General features: G+C 35.3%; 1 protein-coding gene across 3 annotated transcripts in view; it reads right to left on the bottom strand.

Annotated features, from left to right (window-relative positions):
• The window catches only part of LOC127946643 (receptor-type tyrosine-protein phosphatase zeta-like), a 45,364-nt gene that overhangs the window by 16,559 nt on the left and 6,562 nt on the right, over positions 1–22,243 (bottom strand). For all 3 annotated transcript variants that reach the window (XM_052543334.1, XM_052543335.1, XM_052543336.1), the window contains exons 2-11: positions 12,381–12,452; positions 9,105–9,284; positions 8,853–9,004; positions 8,409–8,504; positions 7,218–7,284; positions 6,654–6,811; positions 4,241–4,391; positions 1,907–2,091; positions 1,620–1,746; positions 44–84 (exon numbers count right to left, since the gene is read on the bottom strand). In XM_052543334.1, coding sequence (XP_052399294.1) covers positions 44–84; positions 1,620–1,746; positions 1,907–2,091; positions 4,241–4,391; positions 6,654–6,811; positions 7,218–7,284; positions 8,409–8,504; positions 8,853–9,004; positions 9,105–9,284; positions 12,381–12,452 — 1,229 coding nt within the window. The remainder of the gene's footprint in view (positions 1–43; positions 85–1,619; positions 1,747–1,906; positions 2,092–4,240; positions 4,392–6,653; positions 6,812–7,217; positions 7,285–8,408; positions 8,505–8,852; positions 9,005–9,104; positions 9,285–12,380; positions 12,453–22,243) is intronic.

The following is a 22,243-nucleotide window of genomic DNA, read 5'->3' as shown; positions in this document are numbered from 1 at the left end:
AGTCTCTAAAGTAACTATAAACCATAGTAACATTGACAGTTACCTCTTCATCATACTCAAATGAGTCAGAGTCATTGTCTGTTTCTGAAAATTAACCAGACATAAAAGAGTTAATACAACTGTACGAGTAAAAGATTCATATGTCAGCTACAGATAAATATGTTATGTATGCTCTTTACATTTTTATAACAATGTCCATGACATAATAAAATAATTCTGAAAACAGTTCAGAGCAACATGTACACAAACACACCTCAGATACATTTGAAAACCAATCTGCTTATAATTTTATCCATAATGAACAAAGAAAGGTTCATATTTGAGGAACAAAACTCAAAAACACAAATTGGTTTTCAATGTGTATTCAGTGACAAACCACATGCTTTAAAGGGACTTTTTTGTCATTTGGCATTATCTGTTGCTGTAGAGAGTAGTGAGGTTGAGAAGGAAGGAAAGGTAAACCAGACCACCACCAAATAGGATTTGTTTAGATCATTCTTCAATAAAAGGAAACATAAATGAGCAAAATTTTGTTTAGAGGGTCAGTTTTTGATCACATACATTATATCAAACGACAGGAGAGTTTGGACACCTTCATGCATTTAAAGCCTCCCATCACACAGAGAAAGAGAAAGCTTTTGATCTTTTGCAGGCTCTTACCTGTCATGGGATCAAACTCAGTGACATAAAATGATGAAAAAGACCCCAGAGATTTCGAGACAAGATCGATTTGTGAAGCATGGAAAAATTAAAAGGTAGAAAATGTATGATTTTATCAGATAGACAGACCCCACTTCACTGATGTAAACCCAATCAACTCACACATGTTGTGACTTGTTTGATTGGAAAATTACAGCACATATAGACACTGAAATATGATGACAGCGATTCTCAGAGAAACAAATGAGTTTATTATAAATCAGTAAGCAAAATACAGAACCAACATTCCAATTAATTATAAAATAACACAAAAATCACAAAAATGATCTATTGAGAGAAAGAAATCTTAGTAAATAGAGGTAAATTCAAAATGCAAATACTGACAACAAAGTATAAGATAGACAGAGAATAAAAGAAAAATCCTTCAAGACAAGATGTATAAGAATACTGACAAAGACAAAATGTCTACCTAAAACCAGAAGCTGTGAGCAATTTTAGATTTCCCTTTAGTTCAAATTAATGAAAATAAATAAAATAAATTAAAAAAATAGTTTGAGCAAATACATTAACATAAATGTTTCTAGTTATCCAAATGCAAGTTTGTGTGTCAGAAAGGTCCTTAATAGCTGGAAGAAACTGTCCGTTAGCACAAACTGTATGTTCAGTAGGACACATGCTCTTACATTAATGACGTACTGTGATCCAAATTCAGTCTAAGTTCAGTCTAAAACCTATAAAACTCTCAAGGATTGTGTCCATTTCTTCATAAGTCTTAAGAGACACCAAACCATTTTCTATACATGGTAACTAGTTTGCAAAGGATTAGTCTACAGTCTGAAGCGTTTGGTTTTCATCTAACATTTACAGTAAAACTGTAAAACTATGTGGGGCATGAGTGTTATTTTAAACTCATTCTCTACGGATGCGAGGGCGAGGGCGGCGGGCGTGATTGGTCTTACCAGGATCATCCAGGGGCATGTCCACTGCCAGCTGGTCACTCACTCTGCCATACAGACCGTTAGTGCACACGGCAACTACCTGCACCATGTAACTAGTGTTGGCCACCAGGTCCTGAATGATCGCCCCCTAGTGGTAACCAAACAACAACAAACTAAATGGATCACAAGAGATTGTCAGAACCTGCAATGTTATCAAACTTCTAGAAGGTAAAACATGGACTTTACAATGTTGGCCTGATTTTCAAGATGTGTTCATTAATATCTGATGTTTATGACAAAAAGTTTACCACATCCTGGTCTCCATCAGTCAAGTACTCTGAGGCCGATTCATCATCGCCGTGGGCCGGCCGGTAGGTGACTGAGTATCTCTCTATGCTCGAGTCATATACAGCTCTTGGTCTCTCCCAGGTCACAAGCATACTGGTGTGATTATGAGGGTTGACTTGCACATTCTCTGGCTCGGAACTGCAAACTATTTGACAGCAAACACACACACACAAACATGCTTTTAAAATTATTCACTCGGGAACTTTTCTTCCATTAAAAAACAATGAATAGGTTTTCTTAATAATAAACGTTGTATACATGGTCTCCACTGGTTTCGCTACTGCATTCATTTTTTTGCATTCATAAGTCTCTTGTATTCACCAAAGCATACTGATGTGTAATGTTTTTGGTTAACGCCAACCATCAACTTCTAACACAAGAGGGCAGAAATCACCCGAAGATGAAACCATCTGTTTACTATCAGGGTCCTTAAATTACAGGGTACTTAGAGGGGTTTTAGTGTGTACCTGCAAATAATTTCTTTGCCAACCCTATAATAAAAAAACAATCATTAAAAAAGCCTTTATTATAATGTTTTTCTTACTATTTTGCTTTATTGTCATCTCATTTAGTGTAGTTCTTCATTGGATCCCTCCCATACTTCTCTATACTGATGTAATTCCATTTGGCAATGAGCACATGTGAATTTACAGGTCATGTCTTGCAATCATTTCAAACAACTTCTATGGACTTTTATGATCAAACTGCTAATTATTAAAATTGCAAGTGACACAGACCACTTTCAATTAACACAATGGTGATAATAAATAACAAGAAAAAAGTAAAGTCAATTAAAAAAAACACTTACATACACAAACACTCTGCATGCATGCTTTCAGTTGACACTAACATAAATTTTGGTATATTAGGTGTGGACAGCTTGAACTGAATTCAACCTGTGCAAGTGAGGGGGCAAACAGAAAGAGACAGTTTCCTAGCAACTCAAAACTGTTTTGATACGTGACCCAGAGAGAGAGAGACTGAATAGTGGAGAGTAAACATTATTAATAATGTAAGCACAGAGAAGGAGAGGTTAAGCAAATCTGTTTTTTTCTCGCTACATTTGGCTTAGCATTTCCTTATTATGTTATTCTGAGATTGCACCAGTCATTCAGAGAATGAATGTATATATATATATATATATATATATATATATATATATATATACACACACACACTTACAGGAAACTGCAAATCCCAAAAAGATTATCAATAATCCAAACTGATAAGCGTTAATTTTGGCCCTGAAATCTTTTTCAGCATATTGCCACCCTCACATTTCATATTTCATAAGGTTTAAATGAAGTCATAAGCAATCAGTCAGTCTTTACAAAGTAATAATGCTGCATTAAGGTTGTAAATGACATTCCCCAGGCTCTGATTTAAGCTCAGACACAGGTTGGAGCATATCTGTGTTTGAAAGGACACAAGTGGGGCATTTTCCATTGCCTATGGCCCATGTAAAAACAACTCCCACATGCCAACCGTGCCAGTTCACCCTGTAGCAGAGGAAACTGAAATGGGGGCATCGATGTTCCACCAACGATCTGCTAAAGTGGAATATATGACAACAGAGCAAACCATTTTGAATCTGTAAGTGGTTCTTTCAGATGAAGAGGTCAGAATGAGTTATTGATTTGTGAAGCATGAACTTTGTAATCACATTACACATCATTTCTGTAATCACATTACAGTCCCATGCACCAATATTTTTAAAGAGGCACGATGACTAATATTATTGTCAAATATATATATATATATATATATATATATATATATATATATATATAGTTTTTTAATGTAGAATATTAATTTGGAATAATTTAGACACTTCATTTTTTAACTTGTGCAGCTTAAATAATAATTAATGTTAATTTAGAAATTAAGTTGCCTCCAAAAAATCTTGTGGGTGACAATTTAATACATTTATCACTAAAAAAAGCAATGATTAATTAAGTAGCCTTTTGTTGGGTTTTTAAAATCTTTATGTTATAATTTATATACAGTAGAACTTCCGGGAAATGAGTGGGAATCATCCATAAAGGGTCATGAAAGCATTGCGTTTGGTGAAAAATGGGCCAAATGTCTGTCTATATTTATAAATAGAAAGTAGGAAAATGTCTGGAGGGCTTTGTCATAAAAAATAGAAACCTTATTTAATTGAGAAGCAGTTGTTTGGGATTAGAATCATGTTCGAGGCTAATTGGATCCATGACCCTCAAACTGCCTGACTGCTTTAAGACCTAAAGAATGAATGTTTCCAGACACATGCTACCTTAGTTTGAAGTACGTACTAGGAGTGCGGACCTCCTCGACGCCAGTGTAGGATGAGAAGACTTGTCCCATAAATTGTTCCTGCTGCTCTCTGTAGTTATTCTGCAGGTAGTCCATTAACATGACGTATCCAGCCTGCTGCATGGTCATCACCTCACAGAACATCTCCAGCTGTGGACACATATGGCAATGCAGATTAGACCAACAAAACCGAAAGCAACTGTTCCTGTGTTTTAAAGGGTCCAAAAGAGAAAAGCAGCTAGCATTATTATCATATAAAATAAATACTCCACATAATATCTTCTTCAGTCTGACTTTTAAGTAGGCTATACCACACACATACAAGTGTAGTTGGTCTGAATGTCCACCATGTTGATATCCAGACCAAGAGTATGATTGCAACTATGATATTGCTTCTATATAACAGTTTAACAAACAAGAAATTCCACTGTTCTCTGTGTAGACTTGCACTAGACATGTGTTTGACTTTTCGCACACGCTGTTCTTAAAAATTTAAACTTTTTTTTTTTTAAACGGGTAACACACTTTTGTGATTCTGAATGAAATTGTTTTTGAACTAATTGGTTAAGTGAATGTTTTAATGACTCACTCATAAAGAGACAGACTTGTCCATTGCTGAATGAATCAATGTTACTGAACAAATTGGTTGAGTGAATGATTCAGTGATTCACTCACAAAGACAGAGTTGTTCATTCCTGAATAAATCCAATTTGCATACCCTCCACCCTAAATAATGTTCAAGGTTACTAATCTTGAATACCATTTAGGCTGGTTGGTATGCAAATTGTGATGCAGGTGTTTTTTTAACAAATATCGGTTGAGTTAATTATTCAATGATTCTCTCATAAGTATATACTTTTCTGTTCCTGAATAAATCTGTGTTTTTGAACAAAGTGTGGATGATTCAGTTTGCATACTATACAATTCAAGAATAATATTCTCAAATACAATTTAGGACAGTATTAAGACAGTATGCAAAAACAAAAAATGCCCAGATGATTTTTAATGGACTGATTAGGGATTGATTCAGTGACTCACTCATAAAGACAGTCACTTCGCACCACATACCGGCATATTGATGTAACCTGGAGAAAAACTCACTTAAAATCCCTGCTACTAATGCACAGACTAATAATATAGTTATAATCAATTTAATATAAGTTAATAGTATAAACTATATTTACATAGGCAAAGATGATGCAGCTTACAGGTGATGATAAACTGCTATGATACTACAAGGATTAAACCTAGCTTCCTAAAACATATCTTTTTAATGTCTGTATAACCACAAAAACTACACACCGTACAAACACAGTGTAGCCCAGCGGCGAGAAGTCCACTATTGTGTTCAGACATAGAAGCTGCTCTTTAATGCGAGTCAATGTCATTCCCACTGTGACGTCAACAGGTGTGGGTTTGTTACCCTGCGGTCAAACTCCTGCTTTCACCATGTGCTTCAACTGTAACTTGTATTGACTTGCAAGTCACTCGAGGGCAACAGTCCCAGAATGAATGACACAACACAAAAGCCGTGTTTAAGCTTTTACAGTCTTTTGTGATGTGTAACTCTACGCTTGCTCCCTCTAATTCCATTTAATGACAGCTTGCTTTTAAATGTGTTGCATCCAATATTACAACCATTCCTCTTTTGGAGGGAGTCTGCTTCCTTTTTGTGTGAACCTTACCATTTATTATTTTTCCAACTTATCATTGGACATGACTTAACAGATTTCTAAGAAATCAAATGTCAAATCAATGTAAAAACATACACAGAAAACTAAAATGATCTATCGTCAACTTGCGATTGATATTTGTATGATCATGTTTGGGCATGTCTGCCATTTCTAGCTAATTGTGTGTGTCACAGAGTCAGTGCATCACAGCAGATGCCAAATGACAAATAGATATGAGTCCAGATGGCCTCAGGGTTTTTTTAGGAAGGAAAACAGCAGAATTCCTTTTGGCTGTGAAATTCCAGTGTGAGGTTTTGAATTATTAATTTACCGTGTACCAGACAAAACAAGGTAATTTTCATCATTTATGGATGAAGTGTGTTTGCTAATATTAAGCAATTGTTATCAGCAGTGTTTTCTTTTTTTAGCTCATCTTTCAATCTGTCAGCACATGGAGCTGGAAATTGGAAATCAAATGGAAAGTTTAATTTAATGTGCTTGCAACTCTTTTCCAAGCAGTTGTAATACAACTGAAAACCCAAAATAAAAGATGCTTCAAGATGCCTTCAGAAGACCTGTAATACAGTGCATGAACCACTTTAATGATGCTTTTGTCCATTAAATAATGACAGACTGTTCATTTTTGGGTGAAAATTCCCTCTAAATCTGTATATAGCACATGCAATTCCAGAAATATATGCTAGCAGGTCACTGCTCTAAAACTGTCCATTATACTGACCTGAACCTCTGAGATGGTCACTGTGTTTTTAAAGACGATCCATTCCACAGTCTCAGAGCAGGGAGGGGTGGTCAGAGAGCCGTTATAGATGAAGTACTTCTCTGTGGATTTGGGCAGGAGACCTTGCAGAGTGAAGGGAGAGACAGGGCCGCTCTTTCCTGACCAGAGAATACAGGAATAGTTCAAATGAAAATCAAAACTGTTCATGTTGTTCCAAACCTGTATGACTTTCTATCTTCCGTAGAGAAAGGAATTTTAGTCCGCTCATCAAAGAAAGCTACCTTATGCCTTCAGAAGGACACAAATACAGACATAAGAAAGTGTATAAGTGTATAGGAATATAGAGCATAAATCGTATAGACAACTTTCATGGTGCTTTTTCCCATTTGTTATAATTTTAATGTAAAGTGATAAACATCGTCAGAATTAGATGAACTGTCACTTTAAGGGCCTTTGGACATGAAAGCTTAAAGGGGCCTCATCGAAAACAGGATTTTCATATAATATTTAGCAAATGTGTAGAATATGACACTTTTAAATGTAGAGTATGAAGACCGCACATACCATAACGGCTGACACTGTTGACTGCGTCAATGATGGCCGTGTAGTTTTCATTATCCTCAGTGCTTATCTTCAGATAGAACCATAAAAAAAATGTAAATAAAAATGGATGACTCACATTTTAACCACAAATATATGCTTTCAAAATATGACATATTCATACAAGCCACACTCTCAAAACATGCAGTTATTGCACATGAAGTATACCAGCGTATTCTCAGGGAAAAGCCGACATATTACAAAGATATAGCAACACATGGTTATGTCCTGTCAGTCTTCAGCATCAAAACGTCCGTGTGAAGATGAGGATTTCTGAAAATGCTCTGTACCTCAGGCTAAATGCTGGGTGTGGGAGTGGTGAGGTTTTGATGTCTGTCTAAGTTCATTCATTTGATGGAGTGAGGACATTCAATAAAGCAAGTTGTGAAGAAACAGCAACACCAATATATATATTTATATATATATTGATTTTTTTTATTTTTTATTTTTCTTTATTTATTTATTTATTTTTTTTCATTACTGATTCCAAATTACATGAGGAAAATTGCAGTTATTAACGTAATCCATTACATTACACATTTTAGGTAATATAATCTGTTTAATTTTTGATCACTTTTGACCAAACTCATTTATCACACTGATTTGAATAGAATAATCTTGTACCATATTGATATAAAAATACAAAGATAAAGAAAATATATTCCATTCTTTGTTATTAACATAATAAAGTGAACTTCACAATTTTCAGATAAATGTCTATATCCCATTAAATGCTAATGCAATGTAGTGTTCCAATGAAAATGAAATAAAGACAACAATCATAATAAAATGCTTACCAAAAATATTTGTATCTTTTATTTGTTTTTCTATAACAAACTATAACATATTTTCTATAAAAATGTTAATGTCCTGGCAGTGACAAATAGCTTGTTTTATATTTAATTTAATTGCATTAATGTTAGGCTATAAGTTAAGATTTACAATAAATATTTTAACTGCTACTATATAAAAAGGAATACTGCTGTAAAAAAAAAAAGCCCCTTAGTGTTTGCAAACCAAATGTTATTACACTTTTGTTCATATAGCAGTACTTTTAAATGAAACAAGCACAATACACTACTTTAGAATGCATTATTAGTTTTGTGCATTACAATGCGATTAATTGCGATATATATATAAAGCTGCCACAGTTACCTCAAACAGCACGGCCAATGCTGTGATCTTTCCTGCTTCTCTGAGGGCCTCATCAAGGCCACTGAAAGCATCTGCCTCATAACAGTATATCTGCATCTGCACCAGAAACAAATAATATCTAATCTAGTAATGTATACAGTCACACTTCCAGTGAAAAATAAAAGATAAGGTGCAGTCGGAAAATTGGAAAATAAGCCCCCACTTCATGATGAAGAAAATGACCAGCTGACTGTACATTATCCTGTTTATTATGCAGTGATTTAATGAATAATCAAAATAAAAATAACAATAAAACAAATGAAATAAATATATTAAATAAAGAAATAACATAATTTAATAATTATATAAAAAGAAACATACTAGAGAATAAATAAATTAGAAATAAATACATAAAATACTCAAATAAATATTTTTGAATTGAAGTTATATTATTATGTGAAATACCTCCAGGGGGAATTTTTCATCATTGAGACCATGCTCCGACCCATCAGAGGAGGCATTGCACAGGCCCCAGTGGAAAGTGATGCGTCCCACCTTAAACTTGGACCTGAGTCCCCCTCCACTCACGAAAAAATCTCCTCCCACATCAATGGCCACTGGGAACAACACATTACAGTCTGAATTTTCTAATGTTTTTAGCTCTGAAACAATGCACATCTTCCAAATGGTTAATATTAAAAATCGAGTTGTTCTCACCCGTTTTCCCATCATTCTTTACTGTAGTGGAGTCTGATGTCTTTTCAGCCCATCCCTCTAATCTCAGCTTCTGGAACTGAATCTTGACCTGCGCCAGGCTCTCCTCAATGTTTATAGGTGATTGTTTGGCATTGTTGCAAGACGGATATTTCTTAGCCCAGTTATTTTGGTTTAGAGTTCCTGTGGGAAATGGAGTTTAATTGGATAGATAAATTAACCTCTCAAAATCATTCATAAATGTCAGAGGATGATCTCCTGTGCTTCAGTACAAATTCACAGACACACAGGTGCATCATTAGATACGTAGTGGCTTTCTTGTGGGTTAATCAGAGTCCTCTCTCTGAAGGTCCCTACAGCACAAAAACAAAGCCCATGAACCAGGTCACCAGCAGTTCTAGGTCACTTCAATTAGCATATCAATAGCTGCATTACACCCCCAGCTAAGTCATAAACACTGGTGTACAGTAGAGTACAGTACAGTTGAGCCAAATAGAGTAGAATATACACAATGCATGAATGAAGAGATAAAAGCTTTTGTTAGGCACAAACAAAGTGAAGTTTTAAAGTCTTAAATGGCTTATTGGTTAGTTTAAGCATTTAAAACAATTTTCTTCTTCTTCTTCTTCTTATTCTTCTTCTTATTATTATTATTATTATTATTACAAATTAATTGAAACATTTTCTCTAAATATATACTATTTATTTTAATAGCCTAGATGTAAATTGGTTACAGTTGATTTACATTTAAACTGTTGCATGGGAAATAAATAAATAAATAGATATTCTCTAAGTTAAAAAAAATATATATATATAAATCACAATTTTCCATCAAGTAATAATAGCCTAAATGTAGACTGTTTATGGTTGATTTACAGTTCAAATGATTTGCAACAAGTAAAAAAATCAATCAATCAATCGTTCTGTTTGGCAAATCTTTTTTATTGTTATATTTTAGCCTGAAATTCCAGATTTCCAGAATCTAGAAAATTTTCAGTATCAAACCTCTAGTGAACATTTCCTTTTAAACCTTATAATAGCACATACATTTTTTTATATCAGTTTGTGACTATTATTGTATTAAATTAGGGCTGGGCAAAAAATAAGTTTTTCGATTTATCATTTATTTAAAGCTGCAGTAGGTAACTTTTGTAAAAATATATTTTTTAACATTTTTTTAAACCTGTCATTATGTCCTGACAGTAGAATATGAGACAGATAATCTGTGAAAAAAATCAAGCTCCTCTGGCTCCTCCCAGTGGTCCGATTGCCCTTTGCAGAAAGTCATCCGCTCCCGGTAAGAAACAACCAATCAGAGCTGCGGCCCGTAACTTTGTTTGTGTTCAGAATGTAGAAAAATGTATATAATAAGCGAGTACATCATGAATCCATTTTCCAAACCATGTTTTTAGCTTGTCCTGAATCACTAGGGTGCACCTATAATAAGTGTTTATATTCAGACTATTTTAGATTGCTTCGGGGATACCGCGGCGGAGTAACCCAGTACCTTTGTGATTCTTCATAGACATAAACAGAGAGAAGTAGCTCCGGCTACGATGTTCTTCCGCAAGACGCAAGCAGTTCTGTTTATTAACCGCTAGAGCGTCAAAAGTTCCCTACTGCAGTTTTAAATGACATCGATTCAATATCGATTGTCAAATCGTGAATCGATCTTTTCATCTGAATCGATACCCAGTCCTATATTCAATTATATAATAATAGACTTTATGAAGGTAAAACAGTAGCAAAATATGGATGTGAGAACTGTTTAATATAATGAGTTTTGCTATATGAGCAAAAATAGCTATTAAATATTGCTATTTAATATATGAGTTTCGCTACAGGAATATCGCGAAATCTGGGGGTCAGGTGGGGGGATCCCACAATGATTATAGCCTGGTGGTTTGGGCCAGAGGTTTAGAAACAACATTCATGTGAGGCCCTATTTCAACGATCTAAGCACAGTCTAAAGTCTAAAGTCTAAAGTGCACGGCGCAGGTGCACTCAGGGCATGTCCAAATCCACTTTTGCGAGTTTAATGATGGGACGGTCTAAATGGGTTGTCCCTATTCTCTTAATGAATAATGGGTGTTTTTTGGGCGTAACATGCAATAAACCAATCCCAATTCCTTTAAAAGCCAGTTGCCCTAGCCCCATGGTGGGTTCGGTTTTTACCTGGTGGAATGTCATTTTTAATTTTTAAAAAATGTTTGTGTGCTGCTGTGCGTCCCAAAACTATAACACAAAAATTCATTAAATAAAAATTAAATAATGAAACATTCCATTAATGAATTTTTGTGCTATAGTTTTGGGAATGTTATTAAAAACCAACATTCTATTACCACTACTGGAAGTATGTTTGTTCAGAACTTTGAGAGAACCTAACCAGAACGTAGCCAAAGTTCTGAGAGCATTCTCTATTAGCTGGGCTTTTGATGTGCTGTAAAGATATAGGCTACTTTAATGCAAAAGTGCATGAAATTCATCCTCAGTGCATGAAAACTAAAATGCCAAACTGCTACATGCTGATCGTGTACAAATGGTAATTGTACTGACATCACAACCTTCAACACACTAAACTACAACTCTCCAGATTTACAGAGACTTACCCTGTGTGTTCACTCATTTCAAAGGCAATCACAACGGGTCATTTGCATAAAGTCTTAAAAGTGTGTCATCAAGAACGGCCCAAACAGAATCAGAGAAAGTCCCGGAAATTATGTAAAACTAAATTACTACAACAAAAAGTGAACAATATGCCCCATAAAGAGTCTAAAAATTAATAAATCGTCTCTAAATTTATACTTTCAAACACTATATTATAAAGACACTTAAACTGTCATATTTCTATTCCAATTAATTCAGGCTTTCCATGGAAATACTGGGATTAGTCAGCTTCAGCAGAGATGAACAACACAACGGAGCATCAAACTTGGAGTTATAGTGCATGAAAGCCCAAACTCACCCTCTAAACTTTGAAATGCACTGTCTGGGCGAGATCAGACGGGGCTTGTAATTTAGGCCACATTAACCCTGAAAGCCCAGTTAGATACGGATGAGCTTAATCTGTGGAATTAAAACCTGCATGCTTAGACAAAGTTAAAAAACCTAAACCTGAGCTGGCATGGGGGAAGGATGCCACCAGTGCTTCAGTTCAAAATGTGCATCTTTAGAAATTCTGGCAGGCCCTTTACACAAACTGAAGTCTAATCACTATGATCACTATTATATACAGAGATGATAAACACAATGTAAGTACAGTTAGAATTCAATACTCACCCGCATACGACCACTCTATGTTCTCTGAGAGTTTTTTCTGTGATCTGAATCCATATGCTTCTGATACATCCGCTGGAAAAGAAAAGCAATATCAGTTTATTCCATCAAAGTTAATAAATATGTTTGCTCAATAAAAATGTTTAACGGGATACAAATCGTCAAAAGGGCTACTTTGCATTATACCAACAGTAAAACAATTGGAATTGTTTCACGCATTTTGTATAACACTTTTCATAAAAAGCATTATTTCAAAGCAGCTTATAATGCATTTAGCAGAATAGAGCTGGGTGATTATAGAGCTCAGGAATGCCACTGTATATTCATTGCAGTAGGAAAATACTTGCTGATTTTAAGCCAAGAAAAACCTGACATATTTAAAACCCTTCTTTAACCTACATAAAACCTCATGCATCTTTAGATTTAAAATGTGGCAATATGTTTTTTTATTTTTTTTATTGGCTTACAAATATTAGTTAAAATCTCCTAAAAACAGCAATAAAGCAGGATGGTTGTTTCAAAAAGAGAGGTCAATCTTTAAAATTCCTCTTGCAGCAGTTAATTCATGGTTAATGGTTTGATACTGCAGTTAGGTTGTAATCCACCACACAAATCTATTAGGAGAGTGACAGTGCCAAAATCAAATGGCATAATTATTTTATTAAAGTAAGTATGCATCATATTGTAAAAACAATATGTGAATAATAGAGAATGTGAGTTCAGGAGGAGATGCGCGGAAAGGCAACCTCTATTGTTCTCTTTGTTCAGTCTTTTGCATGGTGGTTTCATTCAGTTGACTAAAAAAAAAAGTCTCTTAATTGTCAGAAGGTCATCACCAAGGACTTTAAGGTCATGCAGTTCTTCCTCATAATCATCCCACTCTTTCAAAACATTGGGCTCCTGCTGATCAGCAAGCTTTGGTCATTTTATATATAAAAGAGAAGCAAAATTTTCATTATTCACCTTGTGACTCTCTTATTATGTAAAACAAAAAATAGTTATTATTATTCCATTTGTGTTCCTTAAAAGTCAAATGGGCCTGGAACATAAATTAACTTTTTGAATATACTTTGTATTCGCTTAATCCTCCTAAACTGACTTCTAGTAAATAAACAGAGAAACCGATGCAGTGGGAGAGACTTTCCGCCAGTGCTGTAATTAGCACATAATTAGCATGCATGCCTATTGCATGTGGGTCGGACCTCTGATCCATAACTGTCCATAACTCGATCTGTGCCAGCCTCATCACTGCAGACTGACCAACAAAAACAGAACAAAATTGACATATAGGACGTCATAGGAAAGCAGTGAATTAAAACATATACAGAGACTTTGTCTTTTTCTGACAGAGCTGGTTTACTCTAAAATGTGCATCCAATTACCTTGATCAGCCTGAAAAAAGTCTAATATTTCTGAGTGATTTAAGTTAATAAAGAAATATTGATGAGCATTGTATAGGGTCATTCTAAAAATATGGTGACAAACATGTCCATTGATTTTTCAGTTCATATAAACTTCATATAAAAGGCATAATTGTAAATATGAAATGGTGTAGACTTAATATTATTATATCATATTTGTAGTTTTTTAAATTTGTAAAATGTGCTGAAAAAGTTATGTTATTTGCATATTTTTTATTTTTCATAATTTATTGCTTTTAGACTGATCACTGTTTTGACATTATATTAAAAACATCTTAGAAAATAATTTTCATGAGAATTTGTCCCTGTTGTAAAATAAAATAAAATAAAATATTGTTTAAATTTGTTTAAAAAAATGTAAATACAATTTTTTATTAAGTATATTATAATTTTATTTTATTTTATATAATTTTATTTAGTTTAAAGAGATTTTTCATTTAAAACAAAAAAAAATGAAATTAATAAAATGAAATGAAATTAAATTAAATTAAGCTATTTTTAATGATTATTAATAATGTCAAGATGTTAATTAATACTTCTCATCAGTTTTTATGGGAAAAAATAAACCTTTCTTGAGAATGACCTTGGGTGTCCGATTTGAATAACGGTCTATTGCCAAACTCAACCATGTTAATTCTTTTAAAAGAAGAAAGAAACCTCCCTAAAGAGAGCCCTGTCCCTTGGGAGAAAGGCCATAATACAAACAACAATGGCTTTGACATGAAACACCTTTACACCTTTAGCTAGGATACCCTACACTGAATGGGTTTGCTGAGGGAAACTGCCCGCCTATCCACTAGCAGCAGAAGTAAAGTCTTGGCTCATCTTTCTATTAGCTTTTGTCTGTCTGTCTACACATTGGTTTTGGTCTTTTCAAGACTGTCTGTGCACCTGTTATGCCATACAAACGTCTGCACACTATCACAGTGTATCAGAGCGTCACGTCTAGTCATATATGCTAATTATAGCTCACTGAGGGTAGCTTTTCTGAGCTAATTTAGCACGCTCTGGGAGTATTGACAACATCGAAGTGTATTTTGTTTCTTTATGACTAGACGTGACGCTAGATTACCCTAACAAAAATGACCATGGCAACCACAATTTTTGCCAAAATACAGTTGATAAAGTTACTGATATTGTTATGTAACTATTTCTTCCATTGTGAAAAAAATATATATCTATTTTGGCATACTTTTAAAAAGAACACTTATCACTGAAATGATTTACTCAATGGGAACTAATGAAAAATATTTTCGAGCACATAAATGCATCTAATTTGTGTTTAACTGAAGATGTATTATTAAAAAAATGGTAAATGTACCTTCAGTTAGCAATCTTGTTAGCATATAGTCAGTGCTAACTAATTTTGAAAAGGACTGAATGGAATAGCTATTAGCAGACTGCCCTTACTATTTCTGCCAGCTCAACCCTTATGATAATTAACCATTTTTTATTATAGTAAAAGTAAACCATGTTGTTGTTGTTTGTTTGTTTTTTTTGTTTTTTGGGGGGGGGGGCTGTATTCATTAACATTTGTACTTCCACAGTTTGATTACAAATACCATGATTAAAATGATGTGAACGAGTCAGTCTATTGTTCGTTATCTGGCTCGGCTCTGTGTTCATCACAGTAGTTCAGTCAGTGTACTGTTTGAGTACATGAATTACTATTGGTTATACTATTGGTTATTGGTTACTAATATTGGTTTGTTTGAACTCAGAGGGAGTGTCAGCCACATTAAAAAAGTTAACAGCTTAAGTCATTTGTGGATTGATGCATATTAGAGATGCGAACCGTTTAAAACGATTCAGTTCGATTTGGTGAACTGAATGATTCGTTCGCAAACCGGAAATCCAGCTGCTTTGATTTGAACTCTCTCTCACACAGACACAGAAGAGAAGACGATGCTGAATAAAGTCGTCGTTTTTGCTATTTTTGGACCAAAATGTATTTTCGATGCTTCCAAAAATTCCAACGGACCCTCTGATGTCACATGGACTACTTTCTTACCTTTCTGGACATGGACAGTATACCGTTCACACAGCTTCAATGGAGGGACTGAGAGCTCTCGGACTAAATCTAAAACATCTTAAACTGTGTTCCGAAGATAAATGGAGGTCTTACATGTTTGGAACAGCATAAGGGTGAGTTATTAATGACATAATTTTCATTTTTGGGCGAACAAACCCTTTAAGTTCTAATTGGTTGTTAATGTTTTTATTGTTCATCAGCTTAAAAAAAAAAAAAAGTTCTTAAAGTGATTCCTACAATATTGCTCCTCTGTGTTTTTATCAGTATAGCTATGTTGTGGCCAGAGGAGAACTGGCTCCTGGGTTGAACCTGGTTTATCCCAAGGTTTTTTTCCACCATTTTGACTGATTGCACAGACACTATTAATCTATTAAAAGAGAGCTGAACTGGATGATGACGTCACTGAATCATCAATGAACTGACTTAAGATGGAAAATGTCTCTGTTATTGTCCTCCTGCATTATTGACAAACTATTTTCCTGTTTAACACTGTAAAGCTGCTTTAACACAGTATCAGTATTGCGTAAATCAGTATTGCGTAAAGCGCTATATAAATAAAGGCGACTTGCCTTGACAATATTCTTAGGACAGTTATTAAAACTTCATAGACTCCTTCAGGTTAGCGGGCCTTAAATATTCAAAATACATCTCACAATACATTATGTAAAAAAATAAAATAAAATAAAAAGTTGTCCCCGTAAAGCTTAAGAATGTGAACACATTTGCCTAAAACTAAATAAGCTTGTTTTCTTGCATTGGAATTTGTCAAAAATGCAGTTCAAAATGCAATGCAAGCTAACTTTGCATTCTCAATGTCCACACAAGAGACTCTATAGCGAGCATTTACAGAAACTGACTTCTTCTATGGTCAGTTTTTTCTTTTTATATAATATTGTCATGGCAGAGCAAGTATGTCAACATATAGCAATTTCAACATATTTATGGCAAAAAAAAAACATTGAATTAAATATTCCATTTTCTTCGTGTTTTCAGTTGGCCTTAACAAGTTTTAATAAGCTAACAGCTTAGCATGATAACTGTTTACGAAAAGCAACAAGCTTTTAATAAACAGTTCGTGCTATGCTAAACATTTAGCTTGACAAAAAAGGTATCATAATAACATGCTACATTTATAATCAGGCAATGATGAAAATGGATAGAATTATGCTAAATGATAATAGCTATTTTAACATCTCAGTGTCGCCACATGGGGCAAGCAAGTAGTTATCGCAACTGACTTCCAGTTATGGAGAAATAGTTTAATAAACACAACCGCTTACTCACTTCAACTATCAACATTGTTAAAGCTATTTCATCATATTTCTGACAAAAAAAAAAAAAATCTTGATTTAGTAAAGACATTCGAAGGTAACGAAGGTAAGAAATAGGTCACCCATAAATTAAAATTCAGTAATTTTTACTAACCCTCATGATGTTTCAAATATGTACGACTTTCTTTTTTCTGTAGAACATAAAAACAAAACATCTTGTCTCAAGACTTTTAGGTTCCATAAGAACCAGCAAAAGGATGTGAAATTACTTTAAAGAGGAAGAGCAACCAAGACCAGACAGAGAGGTATCAAGAGGGTAATGTAAGGGAGGTGACCCTTTGTTCCTCACCACTCTAATGTATTAGGGACGAGAGAACACAACCACTTCTTAAAGACATGTGTCAGAAGAGGACACTTCAAGCCTCAACTGTTATTAGTGATATTAAAGGTGTACAACCACATAAAAGAGTCATCTCGAAATAGGAGACAGAAGAGAGCAGCACTCAAGATTAATCCCAGTCAACATGAGGCAAATTCTCACTTCAAGTTGAAATGAAAAGTTGGCAGCCCTGTAATATACTGTATATTAATTGCTCTAAATATCAGTATCTGCCAAGCTCATTGAAAAATCTCTGTTGTTCACTAATTAACAAAACCAACAAAGAATGATGGAGCCCTATAACACAATGTTTTTCTAATAAATGTCCAATAATATCAGAACTTGATATCATCTACAGTATATGTATGCTAGCACCACAGTTGAATAAATAATCATGTAAGCAACAGCACATAGCTATGATTAGCACGTAGTGTTGGCTGAATTGGATATAGTGTACTAACATAGGTACTATTCATACAAAGACAAATCATAGATTCCCTTTTCTTTTTGTTTTCAGGTAGCCTTTGTTTAACAAGCTAACAGCTTAGCATAGTGCTAACCGCTAATGTAATACTCTTTGCTAAGCTATTAGTTTGCTAACAACATTTCATGATAATGCTTCATTTATATCATGCATTGATGAAGAGGGACATAATTATGCTAAAGGCTCATAGCTATTTTACCATAAAACTCTCCTCAAGAAGTTTTGCTTCAACTTTCAGTGAGAAAACATAGAAAATGTGTCAAGACAAGGTCAGAGTTTTTTTTTTTTTTGTTTTTTTTTTTAGGAATAGCATGCAACCTTTTACGCTCCTAATCATGTAATAATTACTCATGATATAAAATACTGAGTATTGTACTGTGCACTCTGAATGGAAATCGATAGCAATAATGCCCTCAGCAAGCGAGCAAACGGTTTGTTGCCAGAGTAAGCAGATGAAGCTTACAGGTGTGTGAGTGTGTGTAGGATACACAGAATCTCTGTTTGAGTGAAGTGTGTGTGGGTAGAGGATGTGCTTTTAATTGCACTGTAAACTTGCTCGGGTGCTTTCCAGCATCAACCCTGCTGTGCCACCTGATAAGACTGATGGCGACCGGGTTCATCAAAGACAGGACATTGGTTGTAAGTGTGATTTATTTCTAATCGTGCTGTAGTCAACTAGCATTGCATTAGGCGTCATGTTTAGTAATGTTAAAATCCAAAAACATCACCAAAAAAATTATAATAATTTGCTCACACTTTATTTTAAGGTCCAATTCTTGCTATTAATAAACCATTAACTATGACTTTTGCATCAATAAAATGCTAATTTGCTGATTATAAATAGTTAGTAAGATAGTTGTTCGGTTTAGGTGTTACATGTTTAAAGGGGGGGTGAAATGCTATTTCATGCATACTGAGTTTTTTACACTGTTAAAGAGTTGGATTCCCATGCTAAAAATGGACAAAGTTTCAAAAATTAAGTTGTATGTTTGAAGGAGTATTTTTGTTCCCAAAATACTCCTTCCGGTTTGTCACAAGTTTCGGAAAGTTTTTTTCGAGTATGGGTCTGTGTGACGTTAGATGGAGCGGAATTTCCTTATATGGGTCCTGAGGGCACTTCTGCCGGAAGAGGGCGCGCTCCCGTATAGCAGAGCACTGAGAGGCTGAGCACAGACAATCACTGATCAGAGCGAGAGGGTCGCAAAATGTCCCAAAAGAAGTGTGTTTTTGGTTGCCAGGGCAAGACAACCCTGCACAGATTACCAAAAAAAAAAAACAGCATTAAGGGACCAGTGGATGGAGTTTATTTTTACAGAGCATCAACGGAGTTGTGCAAGTGTTTTTGTTTGTTCCCTGCATTTCGAAGATGCTTGTTTTACAAACAAGGCCCAGTTTGACGACGGATTTGCGTATCGTTTATTTCTTAAGGATGATGCAATCCCAACGAAAAAGGGTCACGATCGTGTGTTGGAACCGCAGGCGGTGAGTAAAACTGCCTAAAATATCTCTGCCTCCTTGTAAGTGCGTCCCCTCCCATGCCGGAGACCCGGGTTCGAGCCCCGCTCGGAGCGAGTCGTTGCTGCTGCTGCTCTCGTTCAGTTTCAGCCTCTGGATCTGATTCTGGATCATAAATATACGCTGAATCTGACTGTAAGCCATGGTTTGTTTTGGATGATGGTTTTTTCCACACAGTAATGTCACAGTTTCCACATGCTCTCTACGCAAAAGCTTACTCGCGCTCGTGATTCTTTAGCTCCGCCCACACGTCACCCCTCCAGTCGGTCGTGTTTTTCCGGGAAAAATCGGTACAGACTATCTTTCTCTTATGAATATAATAAAACTAAAGACTTTTTGGAGTTATGAAGGATGCAGTACTACTCTATAGGTACTCAAGATTAACAGGATATTGAGTGAAAACGAGCATTTCACCCCCCCCCCCCCCCCCCCCCCCTTTAAAGAGTTGGATTCACATGCTAAAAATGGACAAAGTTTCAAAAATTAAGTTGTACGTTTGAAGGAGTATTTCTGTTCCAAAAATATTACTTCCGGTTTGTCACAAGTTTCGGAAAGTTTTTTTCGAGTACGAAACCAATCAAAATTACTTGTTCATGAATCTGACTAATTCGGTTCAATTTACTAAAAACAATTGGTAGCATTCGGTCAACCTCACAGCTCATTCTTTAAAATGTATCCTTTCCATACAATATGGAAGTGAATAAATTATGGCACAATCTTCATTTTTGGGAGAACTATCCCTTTAACAAAACTATACCAAACCTGATCAAAGCTTGTTATCCTGGCCAAAGAGCTGTTTTAGCCAATCAGCATGCAGGAAACGTTTTTGCTACTACTCCGGAAAAACAAATGGACCTTGGGCCAAATCACACCCATCCCCATGAACACAGTTTCACAGTTTCTTTCACTAAGAATTGCCTGAAGTTACGAGTTTACTAATGTTTGTCTTTACTGAGTGAGCTCAAACTCTTGAAGTGACTACATAACAAAGTTCTGAGTCAAAAATGGCAAAGTGGAGTTTGCCACTCAATTCTGCCTCAAATGTGAAACAGCAGTAAACATTTACAGTTGGATTTGGCTTTGTTTAAAATATGGGGTCCATCTGAGCCTTCTGTTTATAGACAAAGAGAGCTTTGATGGCATCAAAAAGGGACTCAGAGAGTCAAAAAAGATGCACTGACAAACCCTAAGAGCAAAAAAAGAAAACAAGAACAAACTGGAATGAAAATGAAAGCAAATGAGGATGCCGCACTCTAACAGACATGTCTGAAGACATCTTCAAATTAAATATCCTTGTTTTTGCTGTTTGGATTGATATTCAAAATGAAGAGAAATCATATCAAATAGGAGTGATCAAGTTGTGGTCCAGATACAAACTCAAATCTCCCATATGAGCACCACAGCTCAATGTTTACTAAGCCACGGTTCCAAACACTTTTTTTTAACTACCCTTTGTGCAACATGAGAGTAACTGTAGCTGTAGATGGCCACAGATATATTATTATTATTATAATTCAATACACTGAAAATACCTTTAATATTTTTGTTCAAGAATAACCATCATTTAACCATGATTTTAAAATGTGGTATATCCAACTAGTGACTAAAGCACTTAATTGGTGATTAAAGGTCTTGAATGTTATTAGAAGCGAACTGACTCAAGTTGTGTTTCTGAGAAGCCGTCAAGCAAGAACAACATCCTGAGAAATGATCAACACAGATGCACACAGTATACACAGCCATTCTCTCAGTGCAGAAAGAGCGCTGTACATCTGAGATGAATCTTTTCAACCAGATCTCCACATGCTTAGAGACCTCATGAGGAACATAAGAAGTCTCTGATTTGGCACAAGCCAGCCTAGACGAAAATAAATGTAATCAAGGGCCCACCAGCATTCAGTAAGGCCCAAACCATGAACAGGGAAATGAATTAGCATTATTAAACATCAATAAGAGCATAAAGGTTTGGACTTCTTGAAACATTTTAGCTTTTTGTTACACTTTTTTTTTAAGCATTATTGCCATCAGCAAACCATCAGAACAGATCTGAAATCAATTTTTGGGTCACAACCCACATGTTGTGAAGCACTGCTACAGGATGTTTCATAATATGAAGCAAAGAGCTCCAAATACTCTTTGAAGTCGGTATGAGAGTATTTTATACAGTGAGTTATAAAGCAGTTTAATATGATGAATCTTGCTAATTGGCCGGAGCAATGGGAGCTCCAAGAAGTGTGAGAAGCTCTCCGATGTGTCTCCTCCTCTCATTCAAACCAGAGATTACCCACTCAGCCTTGTACAAATTCAGAATGCATTACTACAGGTTGAATGAAAAAGGAGGGAGGATTTTCTAATTCTTCTTTCACCTGCATTGGGCCCCAGAGGTTCCCCCTGGCACATATGGTGCAGGCGGGGTGAACTGGATTAACAAGAATCAGCCCTAATTAAGAGACTCTGAAGATCTCCTATTATTTCTTTGATGGCCTGGAGGACCCATGCGAGGAGCTATTTGGAGTGGTATCCTAATTGAAAAAGGGCATTAATTCTCAAATGGGGGAAGACTGTCCTTGAGTGACACTGAAACATTTTCATTTAAAATCGCAACTTTAATAGGCATCTATGGAGTCATTGTCTGACTAATGGGGATGTGTATGCAATTTGTTAAGTGTTGGCAAGTGTTTTTACTAACTTGACACACATCCCAATGCAGAGTGAATTCTGAAAATGCACTTATACATTTCTTGAAAATACTATATATTTACAA

Source organism: Carassius gibelio, chromosome A25, assembly GCF_023724105.1.
Source record: "Carassius gibelio isolate Cgi1373 ecotype wild population from Czech Republic chromosome A25, carGib1.2-hapl.c, whole genome shotgun sequence".
In the NCBI taxonomy this organism is placed as follows: Eukaryota; Metazoa; Chordata; class Actinopteri; order Cypriniformes; family Cyprinidae; genus Carassius; species Carassius gibelio.
This window is presented reverse-complemented; position numbering and strand designations above follow the sequence as displayed.